At 39.8% G+C, this 19,015-nt stretch overlaps 1 protein-coding gene across 3 annotated transcripts in view; it reads left to right on the top strand.

The window, feature by feature from the left end:
- The window catches only part of ltbp3 (latent transforming growth factor beta binding protein 3), a 43,349-nt gene that overhangs the window by 8,609 nt on the left and 15,725 nt on the right, over positions 1-19,015 (top strand). For 2 of the 3 annotated variants that reach the window (XM_086308511.1, XM_086308510.1), the window contains exons 2-12: positions 9,422-9,694; positions 9,777-9,940; positions 10,031-10,136; positions 12,288-12,374; positions 14,379-14,495; positions 14,636-14,788; positions 16,488-16,586; positions 16,686-16,699; positions 16,785-16,851; positions 17,031-17,108; positions 18,010-18,138. In XM_086308511.1, the coding sequence (XP_086164637.1) occupies positions 9,422-9,694; positions 9,777-9,940; positions 10,031-10,136; positions 12,288-12,374; positions 14,379-14,495; positions 14,636-14,788; positions 16,488-16,586; positions 16,686-16,699; positions 16,785-16,851; positions 17,031-17,108; positions 18,010-18,138 (1,287 nt within the window). The remainder of the gene's footprint in view (positions 1-9,421; positions 9,695-9,776; positions 9,941-10,030; positions 10,137-12,287; positions 12,375-14,378; positions 14,496-14,635; positions 14,789-16,487; positions 16,587-16,685; positions 16,700-16,784; positions 16,852-17,030; positions 17,109-18,009; positions 18,139-19,015) is intronic. The other variant, XM_086308512.1, reaches the window with a different exon arrangement.

Genomic DNA, 19,015 nt, shown 5'->3' with positions numbered 1-19,015 from the left:
TTTGAAAGCTCCACCAGTCTAAAAACAACTCCTGGTGGTGTCACACTCTGTATTCCTGCAGCCGTACGGGCCAATAAGATCTGGGACCAAAAACCCATCCAGGGACTGAATCACAGTGAAAGTGACTCAGCGGGAGTCATCACCAACTTTCAGACGGGTTAGCTTGCTAAGTTTGGCCAGAGGACAGTAGTGAGAGACGGGGACAGATCGGGCCATTGTATCATCTGTATGGCTCAAGATTATGTGGGGTAGCTTTCAGTTTAGTGAGTTGCAGTCTGTAGGACTGTAATTTGTTGTTTTTGTGCTGGGAGGGTGCGGCTGCGGCTGAAAGGACGCCGTGGAGGGAGGGGGCTGATGATGCGTCATCTCCAGACAGACAGAAGTGAGTGGGTGGGTTTTTCACAGGGTACTCAAAGGGCAACTCTTTCTTTGTTTCTTTCTTTGTTTCTTTCTTTAACATCATTAAACTTTTCAGATCTTTCAATCTGATCGAGTCTTCCTGGGCTTTCTTTGGACATTATTTATGTCTTTCTCGTTACACTGGGCTTGCTTACGTAGGAGCTGAGGAATGTACCAATCTGTTTTTTTTTTCTTAAAGAAATAAGTGTCTGGGAATCGCAATAATCCACTTATTTTTTAGTCTGTGGATTTTACATCTCTCTCGTGTGGCTTTATTCCCTCACTTTAATATGATATATTTATTATATATAATAAATACACTGTTTGTTCCCTCTCATTTGTCCATCACTTGAAGTGCTGATGATAAGAGCTTGAAGACAAGGAGTCTCCCTCCTGTCTCTTTGTGCTGTTCGTGTCTTTCTTCTGAAGTCAGCAGTGGGTGGGAAAATTATAAGCTTCCTGACTCTTGGAACGTACGGGGAAGCTGGCATTCAAAATTAAATTAGGTTTTGAAAGCATAACAGCAAAGCACAAGGTCAACTTCAAATGCTTTCTTAGCTCCACTCCAACCACATTTTGGAAAGATAGATCAAAAATATGAAATGGCAGTGCGGTGTGTCTACATGATCTGAAGTGAACAAAGTTATCTATTAAAAACTTTATGTGGATCGATTTGGCATGGATTAGCAGTGAGTAATGTTGAAATCATGGACTGTTCTCTACTTCTTCAGTTGTTTTTTTAACATGTGGAAAATATTGTTCATGATAGAGTAGTTGCTTCAGATGCACATGTTCCACATCCCGCCACTGACACAGCCAGCCCTGTTCATGCCTCACATTCATCTAGACCACCAAATAACTCTTAAGCACGTTTGATTTTTAATAACACACCACCTCTCGGTTCAGGAATGTGTTAGATCTGTAAAGACAAAGGTGTGGTGGAAAACAGAGGGCGTCTGTCTCCGAGAGGCTAAGCTAGCTGACAGACAGAGTCGCTGAGCGATTTTGGGTCATAAATTCTGCCAATGAACGCCGAGGTGATGATTTAAAGGGAAAGTCCGCCACTATTTATCTGTGGTGATTTTAACATTGATTTGCTAAATCCAACAAGGTTAAAAGCCATTGATGACTTTACTGACACAATGTACAGCTTATCACTATATCCAACAATAACAAAGCCAAGCAGAATAACTTCACATAGCGCCACTATTATTGACAACATTTTTACTAATGTCATGGATTTCCAAATTAATAGTGGTCTGCTTGTCTGTGATATAACTGACCACTTACCAGTTTTTACTTTGTGTGACTGTGATTTAAAAAAAATAGATACCAAGATCATGATAGCAAAGCGAACAATAAATGAAGAAGCAATTCATGCCTTCAATTTCGATTTAGCACAACAAGATTGGAGTTCGGTGTATGAAGAGTCAGATGTGGACAAGGCTTATGATAATTTTCTAGATATTTTTACTATGTGGTACAATAAACATTGTCCTGTAAACGAACACATGACAAAGAAAAAAAAGATAAAAAGTCCTTGGCTCACAAAAGGAATTATTAATGCTTGCAAAAAGAAAAACAATCTGTATAAACAGTTTATCAAAGTAAAAACAAAAGAAGTGGAACAAAGATATAAAGCATATAGAAATAAATTGACTGATATTATAAGAACGAGCAAACAACTTTATTATAGAAGAAGATTATATGAAAATAAAAACAATATAAAAGGAACTTGGGATGTGTTAAACAACTTAATTAAACAAGGATCTTCTGGAACATCATATCCTGAATATTTTACTGATGCAAATGGTGAAAATCACAACATGAGTAATATTGTCGATGGGTTCAATAAATTCTTCATAAATGTTGGCCCTGAACTAGCAGCGGACATCCCGTGTCATAAAAATGAAAATATCAGCAATATAAAATCAAATCCCTTTTCACTGTTCCTCTCAGCTACAAATGAGCAAGAAGTAATAAATATCACATTAGAATGTAAAAGTAAGTCTTCAATGGATTATCATGACATAAATATGTCTGTAGTTAAACAGGTTATTCTGAATATTGCTAGTCCCTTAACATATATCTGTAATTTATCATTTCAGTCCGGTTGTTTTCCAAAAAAAATGAAAATTGCGAAAGTAATACCACTATATAAAAGTAATGACAAACACAGTTTTACCAATTATAGGCCTATTTCTCTACTGCCTCAATTCTCAAAAATTCTAGAAAAACTTTTTAATTCAAGATTAGAAAAATTCCTTGAAAAACATCAAATAATAAATGTTGGTCAGTATGGTTTCAGAACGCAAAGAACCACTTCAATGGCGATAATTGAGGCAGTAGAAGAAATTACTGATACACTGGATAAAAATAAATATGCAGTTGGTATTTTTGTTGACCTCAAAAAGGCCTTCGACACAATCAATCACTCAATTTTACTGGATAAATTGGAAAGATATGGTATTCGAGGGAAAGCTGGTAACTGGTTAAAAAGTTACCTAACAGGTCGGGAACAATATGTTAGCATAGGGCATTACCATTCAGAGAAACTTGGTATTACATGTGGTGTTCCCCAAGGGTCAGTGTTGGGACCAAAACTTTTCAATGTATACATAAATGATATTTTTGATGTTTCTCAAGTACTTAAACTCATACTGTTCGCAGATGACACCAACATATTTTTCAGTAGCGATGATTATACTGATCTTGTAATGACTGTAAACAGGGAGCTAAAATTAATAAAAAAATGGATGGACATAAATAAATTATCATTAAATATAAATAAAACTAAAGCAATGTTTTTTGGTAATTTAAAATATAATATAGAATTACCAATTATCATTGAAGGTGTACCAATTGATAATGTGAGTGAAAACAAATTTTTGGGAGTTATAATTGATAACAAAATTTCATGGAAACCCCACGTCAGACACATAAAAACCAAAATTTCCAGAAGCCTCGCAGTTTTGAACAAAGTGAAACAATTCCTTGATAAAGATGCACTTCGTACTCTGTACTGTACCCTGGTTCTTCCATATCTTACATATTGTGTGGAAGTGTGGGGAAATACATATAAAAATACAACTAATCCATTAGTCACAGTACAGAAACGAGCACTGCGTATTATTCACAAGGCTGGTTATCTAGATCATACTCACAAATTCTTTCTTCAGGCAAAGTTACTTAAATTCCAGGATCTGGTTAATTACAATACATCCATAATTTTGTATAAAGCTTTTACTAAACTTTTACCGGCAAATTTACAAACTAGATTTGAAATTCGAGAAAAGGTTTATAATGTGAGAGGCTTTGGAGAATTCAAATTACCCAGAACTCGAACAACCCGTAAAGGCTTTTGTGTGTCTGTATGTGGTGTGAAAATCTGGAACAGTCTGAGTTTACAATTGAAACAATGCAAAAATATTCATAGATTTAAATTTCTCTACAAACAGTTGGTCTGGTCACAGTATACTCAATGATGGGTTTTAGTGTGCTCTGTAATGTCTGTCCTCTTACCATTGCTGGTATGGATTCCAAAATAAAAAATAAAAAATAAAGTGTGCGTATGTATGTACATATATGTACTTGTGTGTGTAGATATATATGTATGTATATGTATGTGTGTCTGTTACTTGTAGTTATTACTGCCTGTTACCTGTGGTAATGCAATTTATAATTTATATATTCTGTATTCAGTTATGAAGGCTCTAATTGTTGGTTGCGAGCTGCCGCTTAGATGCTTGTATCTGCCCGGGGCTGTTGATGGGTCTGTATGCAATGATGGGCGTAGCTGCGGGAAGTTTATTGGTTTTTTTTGTTGATGAGTGAGTATAGGGGTGGGATTTAATAAGTTTTCTTCGTCCCACTCCTTTTTCAGGCAAGTTTTGTTTTTTGTTTTGTGTATTTTATGTTCAATATAGGTATTTGTTGTGCCTGAAAATGAATAAATAAATGAATGAATGAATGATGAATGAGAGTAAAACCCTTTGTTATGATCTCAGCTTTTAAACGTTGTGCCCATTTCAGCTTGTAATGTGGTGCAGTCGCTCCACCGCAGCAGCATTCTGAGGAGGCGATACACCCTTGACTTAATAGCACTCTCACACAAACAAACACACCCACTTACAAACAATCTGCAGGAAACATTAGTCTGTGCATGGCTCGAACTTAAAGGAGGATAATAAAGGCACGAAGTGCAGGTGTAATACCACCTGCCGTCGGAGCTTTAACGTGATACGTGACTCTTGTGACCCTGGAAACCTTCCTCACCCCTGAATCCGAGCAGAAAGTAGCGCTCATATTTTCACTTCTGTCATATCATGAATAAACACGAATAAACACGTCACCCAGTGCCAATGGAAGCCAGGCATGCACATGCATCACACTGACTCCACTGTTTTAGAGATGATGTTATATGCTTAAGGCCATGAGCTATTCAAAACCTCCATAGTTCCTCCTTCCTGAACACAGACTCAGTCATCCAGAGAATGCTGTTGCAGAATGCACTTTGTGCTGAGCCCTCTTTGCTCCCGTATACAGTCTTCATGTTCCGATAGATTTGACATCATATACCTAAATGGTCCACTGAGTGATAAAGCCTCCTCCTGCAGAGGTTTTTTTTTTTTTAACACTTGGCTGGTTGTTATGGAGGCATTTTTGTTTACCATGGAAAGGATCCCACGATCATCTACCAGACTTCAATAAAGTCCTGAAACAGTTGCATCTTGGCTGCTTGTGTCGTCTTGCCACCCAGCAGACATCATGGCAGTATCTCTGGGCAGTTATAGCCAGTTACGAACACCTAAAAAACAAATTTATATGTTTATTTCTGCTGTTAAGTTAGGCATTTTAACACTATAACATGGGAGCTCAGGGGCTGACCAAGTTTTAAAGCCTGTCTGAAATGGCCTCTTTGAGGATCTTCAGATTTTTGCTCTTTCACTCTGGCTTAATTTGAAATTTCCAGATGTTGCAGGTTGTTGTTTTTTTCTGTTAACTCAGACATTTCTGTTTAAAGCGCCATGAAATGCTTTTTGTAAATAAATATATGGGGTTTCTATGACATTACACAACAAAACGCTCACAGCAGCATGTAACACATAGAGAAGAACATCTTAACAGTTGTCAGGAAGCCCAAAAAGGAAGGAATAAGGTCATCTGCAATATCACAGCTGATGATATTTCCTACATCTATAGTCTCTCTTGCTGTTTAGGTGTGTCCGGATTTGATTTTAAAATGAAATTCTCTTCTTTTTTTTAAACTACAGTTTAATTAGAGCTGCAGGCTCACTTTGCTCTTCGTCAGGAGTATATTTTACAACCTTTCAAGGGTGGAGTTTGTTCCTTTAAACAGCCAGAAGACACAAACAACAGAGTTTTCCCTCCAAAAACTGGACTATCTGTCATAACAAATCAACGTAGAATTGTCATCTCTGTATGCTGTGAATGACCCTTTTTTGGCGTTTTTGACTGTTTTTCTGTTTAAAATAGATAAACCAGTGTGTTTCACAACTCAGTGTAAAAATAGACCGGTCACAGAAACAACAGATGTGATATATATAATCATGCACCAAGCAGATGATGTGTGTTATCCACAGAGTATTGTTTGTGTAATCAGCATTGTTGCATGTAGCATGGCGCAGCGTCAGGCTAAAAACATCAAGAGGTTTTATTCACAGGAGTCCAAGAAATTCAACTCCAGGTATGAAAAATGTTCTCTCTTCTCTTTTTTGAGGAGCTGGATCATGTCTCATTCAGACACATTCCCAGCTCAAGTCCAGACTGTCTACAGTTAGTCGTTTCCACAGCCTCTGTGCGTTTAGATTGTGTAATCTAATGTAAGATTCGGGGAAAAAAGTCCTCTGGCTCTTTTTCTGTGTCTGCAATCTCAATTTTCAAGGCCCTCATTTTCCCAGTTTCCTCTCATTCGAAATCCAGTTCTGAGATGAAATGTGAACCTTGGAAACTGGAGCTCTTATGTCAGAGTTAAGTAGTCTTCAGTCTGTGCCTGAGCCTTTCCACCTGATTCTGCATGTTGCTGCCTGCACCCAGTCCTAGTGGTTAAAGTCCTCTGTCACAAAGTGTTATAGGCAGACTTCCTCTGAAGTGTCCATGTTGCTTCAGAGTGAAAATATTTTATGCCACTTGTTGGGTGTTTCATTGAAGTTCTTTCATTTTTCTGCCAGACTTTCACCATATGAGGATGTCCCTGCTGTGCTTAAAGTGATCTAGTCCCCTAATTACCCCACAGCCCAGACTCCTCGGCAGTCCGCAACTAATTACTTCCACGTGTGCGAACCTGGCTCAGCAACAGTGAGAGGCCTCCTCTCCTCTCCTCTTCAAAGTTAATGTTGTAGCGATACAGGAGGGGTAAGCTCTATAGTGAATGTTTGTTTGGTGAAAAATGGATTTTAAGTTTTGAGTGATTAAGCAGAACTCGTGTAGAAGAGATGGTGGACTCTATATTTAGGCAGAAGTCTGAAGCGGTGGTGAGGAGGAGGAAGACAACAGTGAGTGCATTTAACAAAGAGGCTGTAATTCAACTTCAAGTGACACGAAAAGAGACAAAGGAGGAAAACACGGCAGGAAAATAACCGAGGGGAAACCATTCTGACAAAGGGCGTTGCATTAATAGGAGAAAAGTTTTGGATCTTGGTAATCGAAGGGAGGGTGTGAGGAAGTGAGAACAATGGAGCTGAAAAATGAAACAAAAACATTGTGTGAACACCACAAGTGAGCACCCTGTCATTTGAAGTCTAGTTTCTTTCTTGCTTGTTAGAAAATAACAGTTGCTTTCATCCAGTCAATTTTTTTTTGTTTGTTTTCTTGACTAATTGGTTGGTTTATAACCTAAAAAAGGGCCTTAAATGCAGTCGGATTCTGTTGTTCAAACAGACCTCTAGCTTTTTTAAAATTAATGAATTGGTCAACATTTTGGAAAGCACGCACATTCCTTTGGCAGAGACTTTGATGACAGCTAATAATACTCAGATTTTTCTCTTACATAAAAGACACATTAAAGACACAATCGCAGCATCATTAAAGCTCTTAACCTGACGAGTAGTGTCCACAGCTGCTTTTTAACCACAAACCTCTTGGAGTTTCCACAGGTTGCTGCCAGCTGCCTGATTTACTATCAAAATGTGTGAATTTATTAACCGACTGACTCCTTTTTTTAAGCTCAGACACAGTATTTCTCTTACTGAAAAAAAAATCCTTATGTAATACAAGATGGAAAGCTTAGACTGTCTTAAAGATGAACATCTTTATGCGGCACTGTGAAAAAAAATGGTGCACTTTATCAAACCGCTGAGCCCTGCCTTGAAGAAACACGCCTTTATTTTTTTTAACTCATTGTTAGATTACTGTGTGAGCATCATCATTCAGATGTTTCGCTCTAACAGTCACATTGTTATGCACCCTATACACCTTTTCTGGATGTGTTTAGTTATAATGTGTCATTTTCCCAAAGCATCTGTTTCATGTCAATCATACTGCCATGACATCATCACGCAGCTGCGGCTGCACACCTGTGATGTGAATCCCCTATTCCATCACATGAGATGATGCTGATGACTGCTGACGTACGTTTGACTACAGTGAACTTATTATCATGTTGCAAGAAACCAGTTTGAGATGTTTTTAACTTTGTGGCATGGGGCGTTATCCTGCCTACGCTGTTGACACAGGACAGGATGGTTCCATGTTTTCATGTTGAGACCAGGCAACATCTGCTGCAGTGTCTCGTGACACCTTGTGCGTTCAGAGATGCTCCTCTGCATACCTTGATTGTAACAAATGGCTGCTAACCTTACTGCTGCCTTCCTATCGACTTGAAGCAGTCATTCTGCCTTGACCTCTTACATCAACAAGGCATTTTCTGCCACAAACTGGATATTTTCTTTTTTTGGCTCATTGTCTGTAAACACTAGAGACGACTGTGGAGTAAAATTTCAGCAGGTCAGCAGTTTCTAAAGCACTCAGCCCGTCCGGCACCAAAAACCGCGGCAGTTTCAAACGATCTTTCTTTTCCTATTTGATGCACAGTTTGAACAAAATGTATTGATTTGGCTCCATGTGATTGGCTGATAAGATTAAACAAGTTGCACTAATGAGCAGTCGAACTGCTGTGCCTAATGAAGTGTCCAGTGAGTATTTTTTGCTGTGTGATGTAATTGCAGCACATTTAATAATAACTGTCTTGATTTGCTCTTAAGTATACGTGTAGCTTATGATGTTAATTCATAATTGCAGTGCATGTGTTTGGAAGTCTTACTGACGCTCAGGTATCACAAACATTTGGGATGTTACAAAGACCTAACATGGATCGAAGCACAATAACGAGATGGCCTTCATGACTAAGCTTTCACTCCCACTTCACTAGCTTGTTTGGGTTTTATCTTTCTCTGTGGATTCATCACTGCTTGCTGTTTTCTTACAGTCCTGCTCTCTCTCTCTCTCTCTCTCTTATCTCTTTCCTGCGATTGTTCTTATTGTGGGAATTTCAACAACTTTGCACTTAAATAAACACAGCGGGGAACCTAATAAACCTGCAGTGAGTACTGTATATGCCTTTAAGGCCAGCCGCTTTCCCACGAACTTCAAGATCTTTCCCATATGCCACAGTGAAGCCGTTATACAGATCAATGACTCTACCTGCTTTCTTGCTCAGGCCGACTGGCTTCAGGGACTCATTCATTTTTTTTTATAGTGGCACGGTTCAAAGTGAAGATTTTACGCTGCCCTGCTTATGCTGCAAACCCGTTGGTCTGTCTTCCATACTTATGCTGTACATTACTGAATCATAAGGCTGTTCACATCACTCTATGAAAGATCATATAAAAGTCTGCCTCTGACTCAGGGGATCCTAAATCAGCACTTTCAGTCTGACAAAACTCATGAATACATATTGATGGATTTCAAAGTATGAAATACTTGTATTTTAGTGAATCAATGAATTCATGCTTTATCAACTTATATTTCTAAGACTGCGCCTGTTGCCTTTTCCTCTCTGCAGTTGTGTGTCCCTTGACGTGTTTGAATGGAGGAGTATGCAGCTCGAGGAAGCACTGCCTGTGCCCTCCCGGCTTCACCGGTCGACTCTGCCAGTTTCCTCTCCAGCAAGCCCAGGCAGCGCGAGGCAACGAGCAGCCTGTGTACCCCGTAGCTTTAAAGCCAGACGGCCAGAAATTTGTGGAGTCAAGCATAAGCCGCAGCCAGTTTACACACACGTCGTCAATGTCAATCTTCAACGTCCCCTTATCACAGCCGGGGCATCACTCCTCAGAAGGTACCTATCGTCTGCCTCAGCACTTCTCACATTGTAATATCTCTTCTTCCCTTTCCTTTCATATCTGATTTTTCTCTTCCAGTGCAGTTTAATGTACGTGTTCACCACACGCCAGACACCTCCGTAATCATTCACTCACTCGACTCAACGGATATCAAACCTCCTCACAAAACGGGGACACGCCAGGTCCTGGTGAGGCGCAAACCAAAGGGGCGCTGCTTTCAAGAGACCACGCCCAAACAAGCCGTGAGTTCAGTTGTAAGAAGTTTTGAACTTGAAATATAGATGCGTTCCTTCTTTTCCCATTGTTAATATTTCTCAATATTGGTCTTTTAGTGCAACAGCACCCCGCTTCCTGTTCTGACCAATCAGGAGGATTGCTGTGGGAGTGTGGGGAATTCATGGGGACAAAACAAATGTTATCAGTGCCCCAAATTACCAAGTGAGTACCTCAAGAAATGTCCTTTTTTACCAGCTTTGTAAATGTCACACATCTAGGGTTTCTAGCTTTCATCTTTATCTACAGTATTAAGATTTTTTTAAAAAAAAATCAGCATCTTGTGTGTTCCCGGGAATAAAATTACTGTTTATTGAGCCAAAAATGTGAAGCATTCCCACCAATTTATACCTTCCACCTTCTGAAATTATGGCCCTGGATTAAAACAATCACTTTGTACCTCTATTAAAAAAACGAGTGTCTGAACGTCTACATGAAAGTTAGCGGTAAGGTGGGGGAAACGGAAGAAATTATGAGAATTACACACAGACAGTGAGACAGAAAAAGAGAATGTGGAAAATAACCCTCTAGTTAAGCATGTTCCTATGGGCCTGCCCAGTTCAGCGCTGTCATCACGCTGCAGAAGATCAAATTTCATGAAAATCTTGGCTACTCGTGCTTTTTCCACTCCGCTATTATTCCCTCTCTCAGTTCTGGCTTCAGACAATGTGGCCTTTGACAAAACCTGATCCTGGTTAGTCTTTTAAAAGCTGTTTTTGCAAAAAGTGCTATCTGTTATGTTACACCTGGTTGTATTTTGAATCTTTTTTTTTCTTTTTCAATGAGATGATAAAGGTAAGCTGCGGTGTTGCCTCTGTTTCCATTGTGATTTCACAATGTGCAGTGTTTCCACGGCTCTGTCATAAAACAGCTTTGCATGTTTTTACTCCCTGATGGAAAGTTGAACAGTAAGAAGGAGGAGGAGAATACCGTGGTTTATTATTTCAGGTCTCATGAAAGAAAATTTAAGGCAGTTCTCTTGCAAGCTACCACCCCAAGACTTCAAACAACTATGATTAGAAAAGAAAACAAAAAGAAAGGGAAGGTTTGTCCAGACCCAAAAATGGAACTTAAACTAAAAAGTATTAAAGGAACATTGATCTGTATAACCACACAATTAGACAAATACATAAAAAATGAGAAGTAGCAATTACTGAGACATAAACGTACAGTTTTGCTCTTGATGACAGTTGCTCAAGTTTGGGTATTTGTCTGTATTATTGTAGGCTCCCTACCTTACAACATAAAACTCCTTGATGCAACTGTTGTTGACATTTATCACTATATAAATTAAACTGAATTGAACTGAATTGCAGGCAATAGTTTTTAACCATCCCCTTCAGTCTGGAGTCTATCTCAGCTGTCATTGGGTGAGAGGTGTGGTACCCTCCAGATAGGTGGTCCGTCAAAAGGGGTTAACACAAAAAGACAGACACTCATTCATGCACTCATTCACGCCTATGGGTGATTTAGAAACACCACTTCCACAGTCCAAACTCATGTTTCTGGACTGCCGTGTCTTTGGACTGTGGGAGACCTGCAGAGAGCCTCCACAGACACTGGGAGACAGCCCTGTCACTTAGCTCGCAGTAAAAAGGTGCTTTTCCCCAATTACTGATGTTTAAACTAGGACTTCTGTGTTTTTTCCTATCAAGAATTCAACTCCCACACCTCTACAATAATTACAAAACTATTCTCACTTTTCTCACGCTTTGCTTGAAGGCTTTGATTGTGTGACAGTCGTTCAAAAAGTCATGGAAGCGGTTTTGTTCAGAAAAGAGTTTGGGAGGGACGTGAAAAAGTGTTGCATGAACAGATAACCGGGGCCACTACATTCAAAAGAAAGCTCTTATTTCCACCTGCAGTAAGCTATAGGTAGTGTAGGAACTTCCTCCTGTTCTACCTGCTTGTGTGGAAAGCTGGAGGTGTGTAGAACAGCAGCCAGATCACTGGGCAGAACAGAACAGGCATTACAAAGGATACAGTATTGATTGTCAGACACAGCATGAAAGGAGAGGCAGGGGTGGAGCTGGGTTGCAAAACAGTTTGCAGATCTGTAGCAACAGTAGGGAGACACTAAAGCCTTATATAAGATTTACTGATGAGATTTAGACGAGAATACCTGAGGTACAGGTGATGTGGGAGTTTCACAGCTGCTTGATTAGTTGTAAAGGGCTGTTGTATTATTTGAGGTATAAAAAATTGCAACTGCGGTGCATTTACCTGGTGGGTGCCTAAACATTTTGTATAATTTGATGTCAAACTATCTGCTTTTCATATACCTTTACCTGTGTGCTCTGCTGTGTCTTTCCTCAGATGCATCAGTCAAACAGAACATTGTGGAAGACTATGGCTCTACTTGTCCCCAAGGCTATAAAAGATTCAACAGCACTCACTGTAAAGGTAAACTAGAGCCGTGAAAAGTATTTTCCTCCTCCCTGAATTCTTACTTTAAACAATAAGTGTTAATATTAGAGATGGACCGATCCGATATTACGTATCGGTATCGGTCCGATACTGACGTAAATTACTGGATCGGATATCGGAGAGAAATTAAAAATGTAATCCGATCCATTAAATATCAAAAAAGCACCTCACAAAACTTGCGACACGGTGTAACTCAGCTCATAACCGTAGCACTTCGGAGCAGTGTGCATCATGTGATAGAGCGGCTGTGTGTATTTGTAGCCTCGCTACCAAACCAGCATTTCATTTCCGAGGAAGTGATCCCAGAGAGAAGTAAAGCAAGTGTTTAAGTTCATCTCTGAATGTTTGTAAAGCATTCCCACGTTAAGCTTAACAACCAATATATGGAGCAAGTGCCTCTTCTTGCTGCTACTTCAATCATGAAACTGATTAATGATCAGCGGATCGGCTTTTCTGTCGCGAGTCTGTCTCTCTTCTTTATTTTTGGCCCACTTTGTACCAGAAAGAGGAAACCAGCAGCACGTTTAAGCTTGATAACAGTACCAGAATAGGAAGGATGGAGTAGGTTTAAGTTTATTAGACTGATCAGTATTGCTGAATTATGAAATATTTTGGGTGCAGTGTATATTTTACATACCGGTATAACAGAATAGCTTCAGTGTTGTTGTTTATTTAAACTTGAGTATGAACTTATACAAAATGCAGCAAGATATTAAAAAACAGTTTTATTGATTAAAAAACACTATATCGGATTCATTTCGGTATCGGCAGATATCCAAATTTATGATATCGGTATCGGACATAAAAAAGTGGTATCGTGCCATCTCTAGTTAATATTTGACAAAGATAACCTGGGTAAATAGAAAATGCAGTTTTTAAAATATGACCTTAGTTAAGTTATCCAAACCCTTTGTGAAAAAGTAATTCCCCTCAGTAATGAGGGACTTTGGGACTCTAATGAACCACGGTGAGAGCCATTATCCGTAAATGGAGAAATCTTGGTACAGTAGTGAAGCTTCCCAGCAGTGGCCAGCTGACAAAAATTACTCCAAGAGCGCAGCGACGACTCATCCAAGAGGATCTTCAGGCATCACTTTCCATCTGTCAAGGTCAGAGTTCATGTTTCAACAATAAGAAAGAGACTGGACAAAAAAGGCAGCCGTGTGAGAGTCCAAGGAGAAAACCACTGCTGACCACAAAGAGCACAAAGGCCCGTCTCAAATTTGGGTCACTCCATGTCAAACCAGCCATTTATTTAGAACATTTCTTGCTTGAGCGTCATCTCAAATTTGCGTAAACATTTTATGGCCCACAGTTTGATCACACACAGTTTCATGTAATAAGGTCAGTGAATTTTTTCCTTTATATATTAAATGTTTTTCAGGGTAATTTTGCTCTCTTTTTTTAATTTGCAAAGTGTTCCATTGACCCACTCTCAAACCATTTTTTCACACATTAAAATCTGAGCCAATATTTGAACATGAATATTTCAAAAACAATTAAAGATAAAGCATCTGGACTTCTTTAAGTTGCTCGAAGACCAGCAAGTCCACCGTAAAGGTTTTGGACCCGCCTAATCAAAGTTCCATTGAGATGCTTTGGCATGACTTCAACCTGGCCGTTCGGGCCTTCAGTGTGGCCCGTGAAAGACTCTTTGCCAGTCACCACAAACACCTGACTGCAGTTCTTGCTGTTCTTTTGGGGTCAATTACTTTTTCACACAGATCCAAGTAGGTAACATAATTTAAAAACTACATTTTGGGTTTACTCAGGTTGTCCTTGTTTAATATTAAAATTTGCTCAATGAGGTGAAACATTTACGTAAATGTGCAAAAACAAATTTAAAATTCAGGAAGGGGCCAAATACTTTTTTACAGAATCCAAGAGTAGCTTATAACAAGGAAAAGAACAGTTTAAAGCCAAGTTTAGGAGTTGTTTCTGCCATTTTAATTTTAATCTTATCTTTTCTTGACCCTGAAGATATCAACGAGTGCTCCATGCAGGGCGTCTGTCAGAACGGAGACTGTTTGAACACACTGGGCAGCTTCAAGTGTTCATGCAAATCTGGTTTTGTCTTGGAGAGAAATCGATGTGTTGGTGAATATAAACCCTCTCTGGCTTTCTTCTTTTCTCTGCTTTGTATTGCACAGCCACAAAGCACAAGACATGAAACAATCGTTCCAAACGTGCAATGTACTGTCGGGATAGATTGCCACAACACTTTTCTCCTGTGTTAGAGTATCCCCCTCTGGGTCAGTGCTTCCGGATAGCATCCAACGACAGGAGCTGCAATTACCCGCTGCCGACCCCCCACACCCAGGTGGTATGCTGCTGCACAGTGGGCAAAGCCTGGGGCCGAAACTGTGAAAGATGTCCTGAGGAGGGCACAGGTGAGTCAGTTTACGGGTTTTACTTCCTGCCACGTCGAGCGTCGTGTTCGTTTTTGTCACGGGGACATCAGTCCACTCGCTGCACACCAGCATAGTCTAGAAACAAAGTTACTTATTTATGATCAACAGAGAATTCCTCTTTAAATAAATAATCATTATTTTCATTTAGCTAGATATATTGTAGAGATTTTTCCAGGTCATTATGCAGCTCAGCTCTTCATTCTTGATGACATGAAAGTTTGAAATAGAAATAATAATAACAAAAGAAAGCGTTCGAGCTTTCCATTTTGTTGCCCATGCTTGAAGATACAGTTTGCTGCCGTGTTTGATAATTAGTTAAAATAGTTGCACAAAATAAATCGTTACAGCTTCTCAGATGTAAACAGTTTCTGCTCTCCTCAGTCTGATGGGATGAATAGAATAAGAAAAAAAAAGCAGGATATTTTGAACTGTTTGGCCATTAAGTGAACTAAGTAGAATATACTTAATTTTCTTTTCATAATTTAATTTAAAAAGATAAACATTCATACATTGCTCCAAACAAATTAAAGTCAAACTATGAAAACATACAAGAGCTCAGTGGGGAAATACACTCATGCTGGATATCTATACTGATATGGACCAGGCGATGTGTTAGGAATGAAAGGATGACACAGCATTTGATGATAAAATAAAAATGATTGACCTGCAAAAGGCTGAATTCAAAGATCCCTGAAAAAAGGTGAAAAATTATGCAGTAGGCTGATCCAGAAGGCTCTGCTGAGATTTCACTGCAGCAGCTCAGAATGGTAGTTTGTATGGCCCCCATGTGTTGACATGCCTGACAACATCTGGGCACGCTCCTAATGGGAGGACAGACGGTGTCCCGGTGGAATCTCTGCTAGATCTGGATCAGGTCATCACTGAGCTCTTGGACAGTACAAAGTGTTGGTGCCAGATAAACTGAAATAGAGTTGTTTTATTGGATTTAGGTGAGGCGAGTGTTGGGGCCTTGTGATTAGTATCTAATGATTCATCCTCCAGGAACTGCCTGCGTACTCCGCATGAGGAGTATTGGGTCTGAAAATGGGTCCAAGGATGTCATCCTGATGCCTAATGGCAGTCAGGCCTGTAGATTTGTGTGTGTCCCTCTGTGTCAATAGGACTTCACCATGCCAGGCAGGGAGCACAAGGCCCAATAAAGCACATCAGGCCTTAAGGCCACCCTCATGAAGTCTGTTTCTGATTGTTTGGTCAGAGACATTCACACCAGTGACCTGCTGGAGGTCATTTTGTGACCCTAGCAGTACTCATCCTGTCCCTCCTTCCACTAAGCACTTGATACCGGTCCTGCTGATGGGGAAAATGTCAGCTTTTTTGGGGTTGTCTCATTGTTGCCCTTTGAGTGCACCTGGTATTAATTTCATTACCATCATTCACCCCCTCTGTTACTCAACTGACCAGATCAATTATTTTTAAGCAGTGTAGTTTCTTTTTCTCTTAAAGTTACAAAATCTGCATTTTGGGATTTCCATATGCTTTTTAAACTATTTCTCTTTGCGGGGTTGGAGTCCAAAATGCAGTTTTTTGGTTGTACTTAAACATATCAACGGAGTGATTCTCCAAACTTACTATTAGTTGGCTGAACCTATTTTACAGGGTGTGAGAATTAAAGCAACATTTAAGTCCTCTCCTCTTTTTTCCTCCCGACGGCATTCAGTGGCCTTCAAAAAACTCTGCCCTGCTGGGAAAGGCTACTTTTTGCAAAACATAAGAGAGACGGTGCAAATTACCGTCCCCAGCGACCATGAAAACCAAGGTAAGTGCACAAAGAATCTCTTTGCAATTTTTAGAAAAATCTTTATATGAATCATGTGAATTGAGAGCTTAAATTTCCCTTTATTGCCGTTTCTTTCAGAGCACACCAAGAGGGTAAGATATAGTTTCTACATTTTAATACAGCAATAAAAAGCAATCGCTGTTGCCGTTTAAAAATCAGATCGTCTCTTCCAATCAGATTCATGCAGAGACAACGACAACTGCGCACCAGGTCCCCACCAGTACCACCCGTCCTCGTGTGCCTGGTAAGCGCACCTCGAGGGTCGCCTGCATGAGTCATACATATGAAAATTCATTCACTAAATGCACACTGCAGGGAACATCTGTAGACATTGTAGACTGAATGCTGTGAAGAATGATCAAACATCAGGACTTGAACATGTCATACATCCTCCTGAAGTCTGCCCACTTCATTTCTCCACAGTTATTAAACCCACCCCGCCGACAATCATCCGAATGACCCCCGGCAATGACCCCTTCGAAACACAAACAAAAGTCTTCCGTGAGTCTCAAACACAAGCCGTCAAACCAGCTTAAAAAAATCTCTTTCTATTAATCTCTTAAAGGGTTCTGAATATAAATGCTGGCTCATGTTTCATGCACCACAAAGGTAGAAAAATCCAGCTCTCCACATTCCCCAGTAAGAGAAGATCCCCTGATGGGCGCTTGTTTCTCACAAATGACATGTTGACTTTCTCCGTGTGGTGAACAGCATTTGTCATGTGATGCACTCCATTTTTTTAAATTATTTTTTTATTGTGCGTTGTTTTAGCACTCCACTTTAAAGGCTAAAACAATCCAACAAAAAGGGGGGGGGGGGGGGGGGGGGGAATAAGTCAAGTAAGCCAATCTGATCTGACGCATGCTTTGCTTTAGTGATTACCTGATGCTTTGGGGCACCGTGCATGTCACATGCATTCAACCATGAAGCATGAACCAGCCTCAAGGCCGTGTTTACAGTCTCTCGGTTCTATGGAGGTGAAGTGTGCTGGTATTTAAGAGCAGGTTAGCAGGTAAGAGTCACACTCCATTTCCATGAAATGAAAAAGAAAAAAAATGTGCTGAATGATAGCAGGAATCCAAAGCACTCACAGGGCTCAGCTTTTGTGCTTCTGCTGCTTTCATCTGGTCTGTCTTCTATGCAGATGTGTGACTTTTTTTAGAGTCTTCCTTGAGTGTAATTTCTCTTTCATGGCAGCTTCAGTTGGTCGTTTTCTATTCAGCTTTGTCACTGGCTTTAATTTGGAAAAAGTCTGACGCATTTCAGTGTCTGCTAGAATGCAAACAAAGCCAGTGACAGAAAAATGTAGGCACGGCATGGACATTTTCAGCTTTCTGCATCTATGTATCCATATATATGCATGTATATATATATGATGTCGTTCTTTGTTTCCTCCTTGAAGCACCGACAGATGAATGCAGGCTGAGCAGAAACATTTGTGGTCATGGAGAATGTGAGAACAGCCTGACCGGGCACATCTGTCACTGCCATCCTGGCTACCATTTCAACCCGCAGAGGAACATCTGTGAGGGTAAGAGACAATGGTAGAGACAGGAGGAGCCAGCAGAGAGTAGTTTCTCACCTCACATATGAGTGTGTGATTTTTTTTTCAAGCAATATTTCTCATATAGGAATGGAAAGGCACAGCTTTTAGAGAATAAAAATTATTATGTTAAATATTATGTAAAAAAAACAACAACGGCAACAAAAATCTCTTTTTGAGAAACATTACAGTGGCTGCAAGAGCTCAACACATTGCAACTTACAAAATACCTGCAAATAGATTAAACACAAAATACACTGAGCATCTTCATCACTATGACAACATACGACTAAATACAGAAATACTCTCCAAACCAGAAATCAAAGGTTTCCCGGTGAGACAAAGATGTGTTAAAGTCTGCTTGTCATTAATGTTTTGTGACTTTTGACATTATTAAAGTCATCAGCAGTGTTAGAATTTCAGCTAAAATGGAACCAACTTCAATTTCAAATGTGTTTAAAGGCATAAAACACTGAATGGCAAAATGACACATCCCAAACCACAGTAAGAACTTATTTGTGCCCTGGAAGCATTTCTGCTATCTGAGGCGTATTTCACTGATTGCATGTGTTTTCCTGATGAGCAGTGCCTTGAGCTGTTTCAAGTGTAAAAATAGACACATAACAGGAATATTTTACATGTTATTTCCTGTTATAGCAGAAATAGCAGCTGTATTGAATTGGATTTGAACTCAAATTTCATGGTGCAGGCCTATTCACACTGAACAGCTATGTTTACACCTGTAACTATTAGCTCCCATGATGCTAATAGTCTGTCATGTATCTTTTTGCTGGGTGCAGCCATTTTCTGTACTTTTCAGCAAGTCTCACGTGCGTCTCCTTGGCGCTCTCAGCCCATTCTTCTT

Source organism: Aulonocara sp. 'chitande type north' Nkhata Bay, linkage group LG10 (assembly GCF_057382095.1).
Source record: "Aulonocara sp. 'chitande type north' Nkhata Bay isolate Kocher_YH1m ecotype deep benthic linkage group LG10, A_spYH_male_GT1.1, whole genome shotgun sequence".
Lineage (NCBI taxonomy): Eukaryota > Metazoa > Chordata > Actinopteri > Cichliformes > Cichlidae > Aulonocara > Aulonocara sp. 'chitande type north' Nkhata Bay.
The sequence above is the reverse complement of the archived record's forward strand: the minus strand, read 5'-3'. Positions and strand labels throughout refer to the sequence as shown.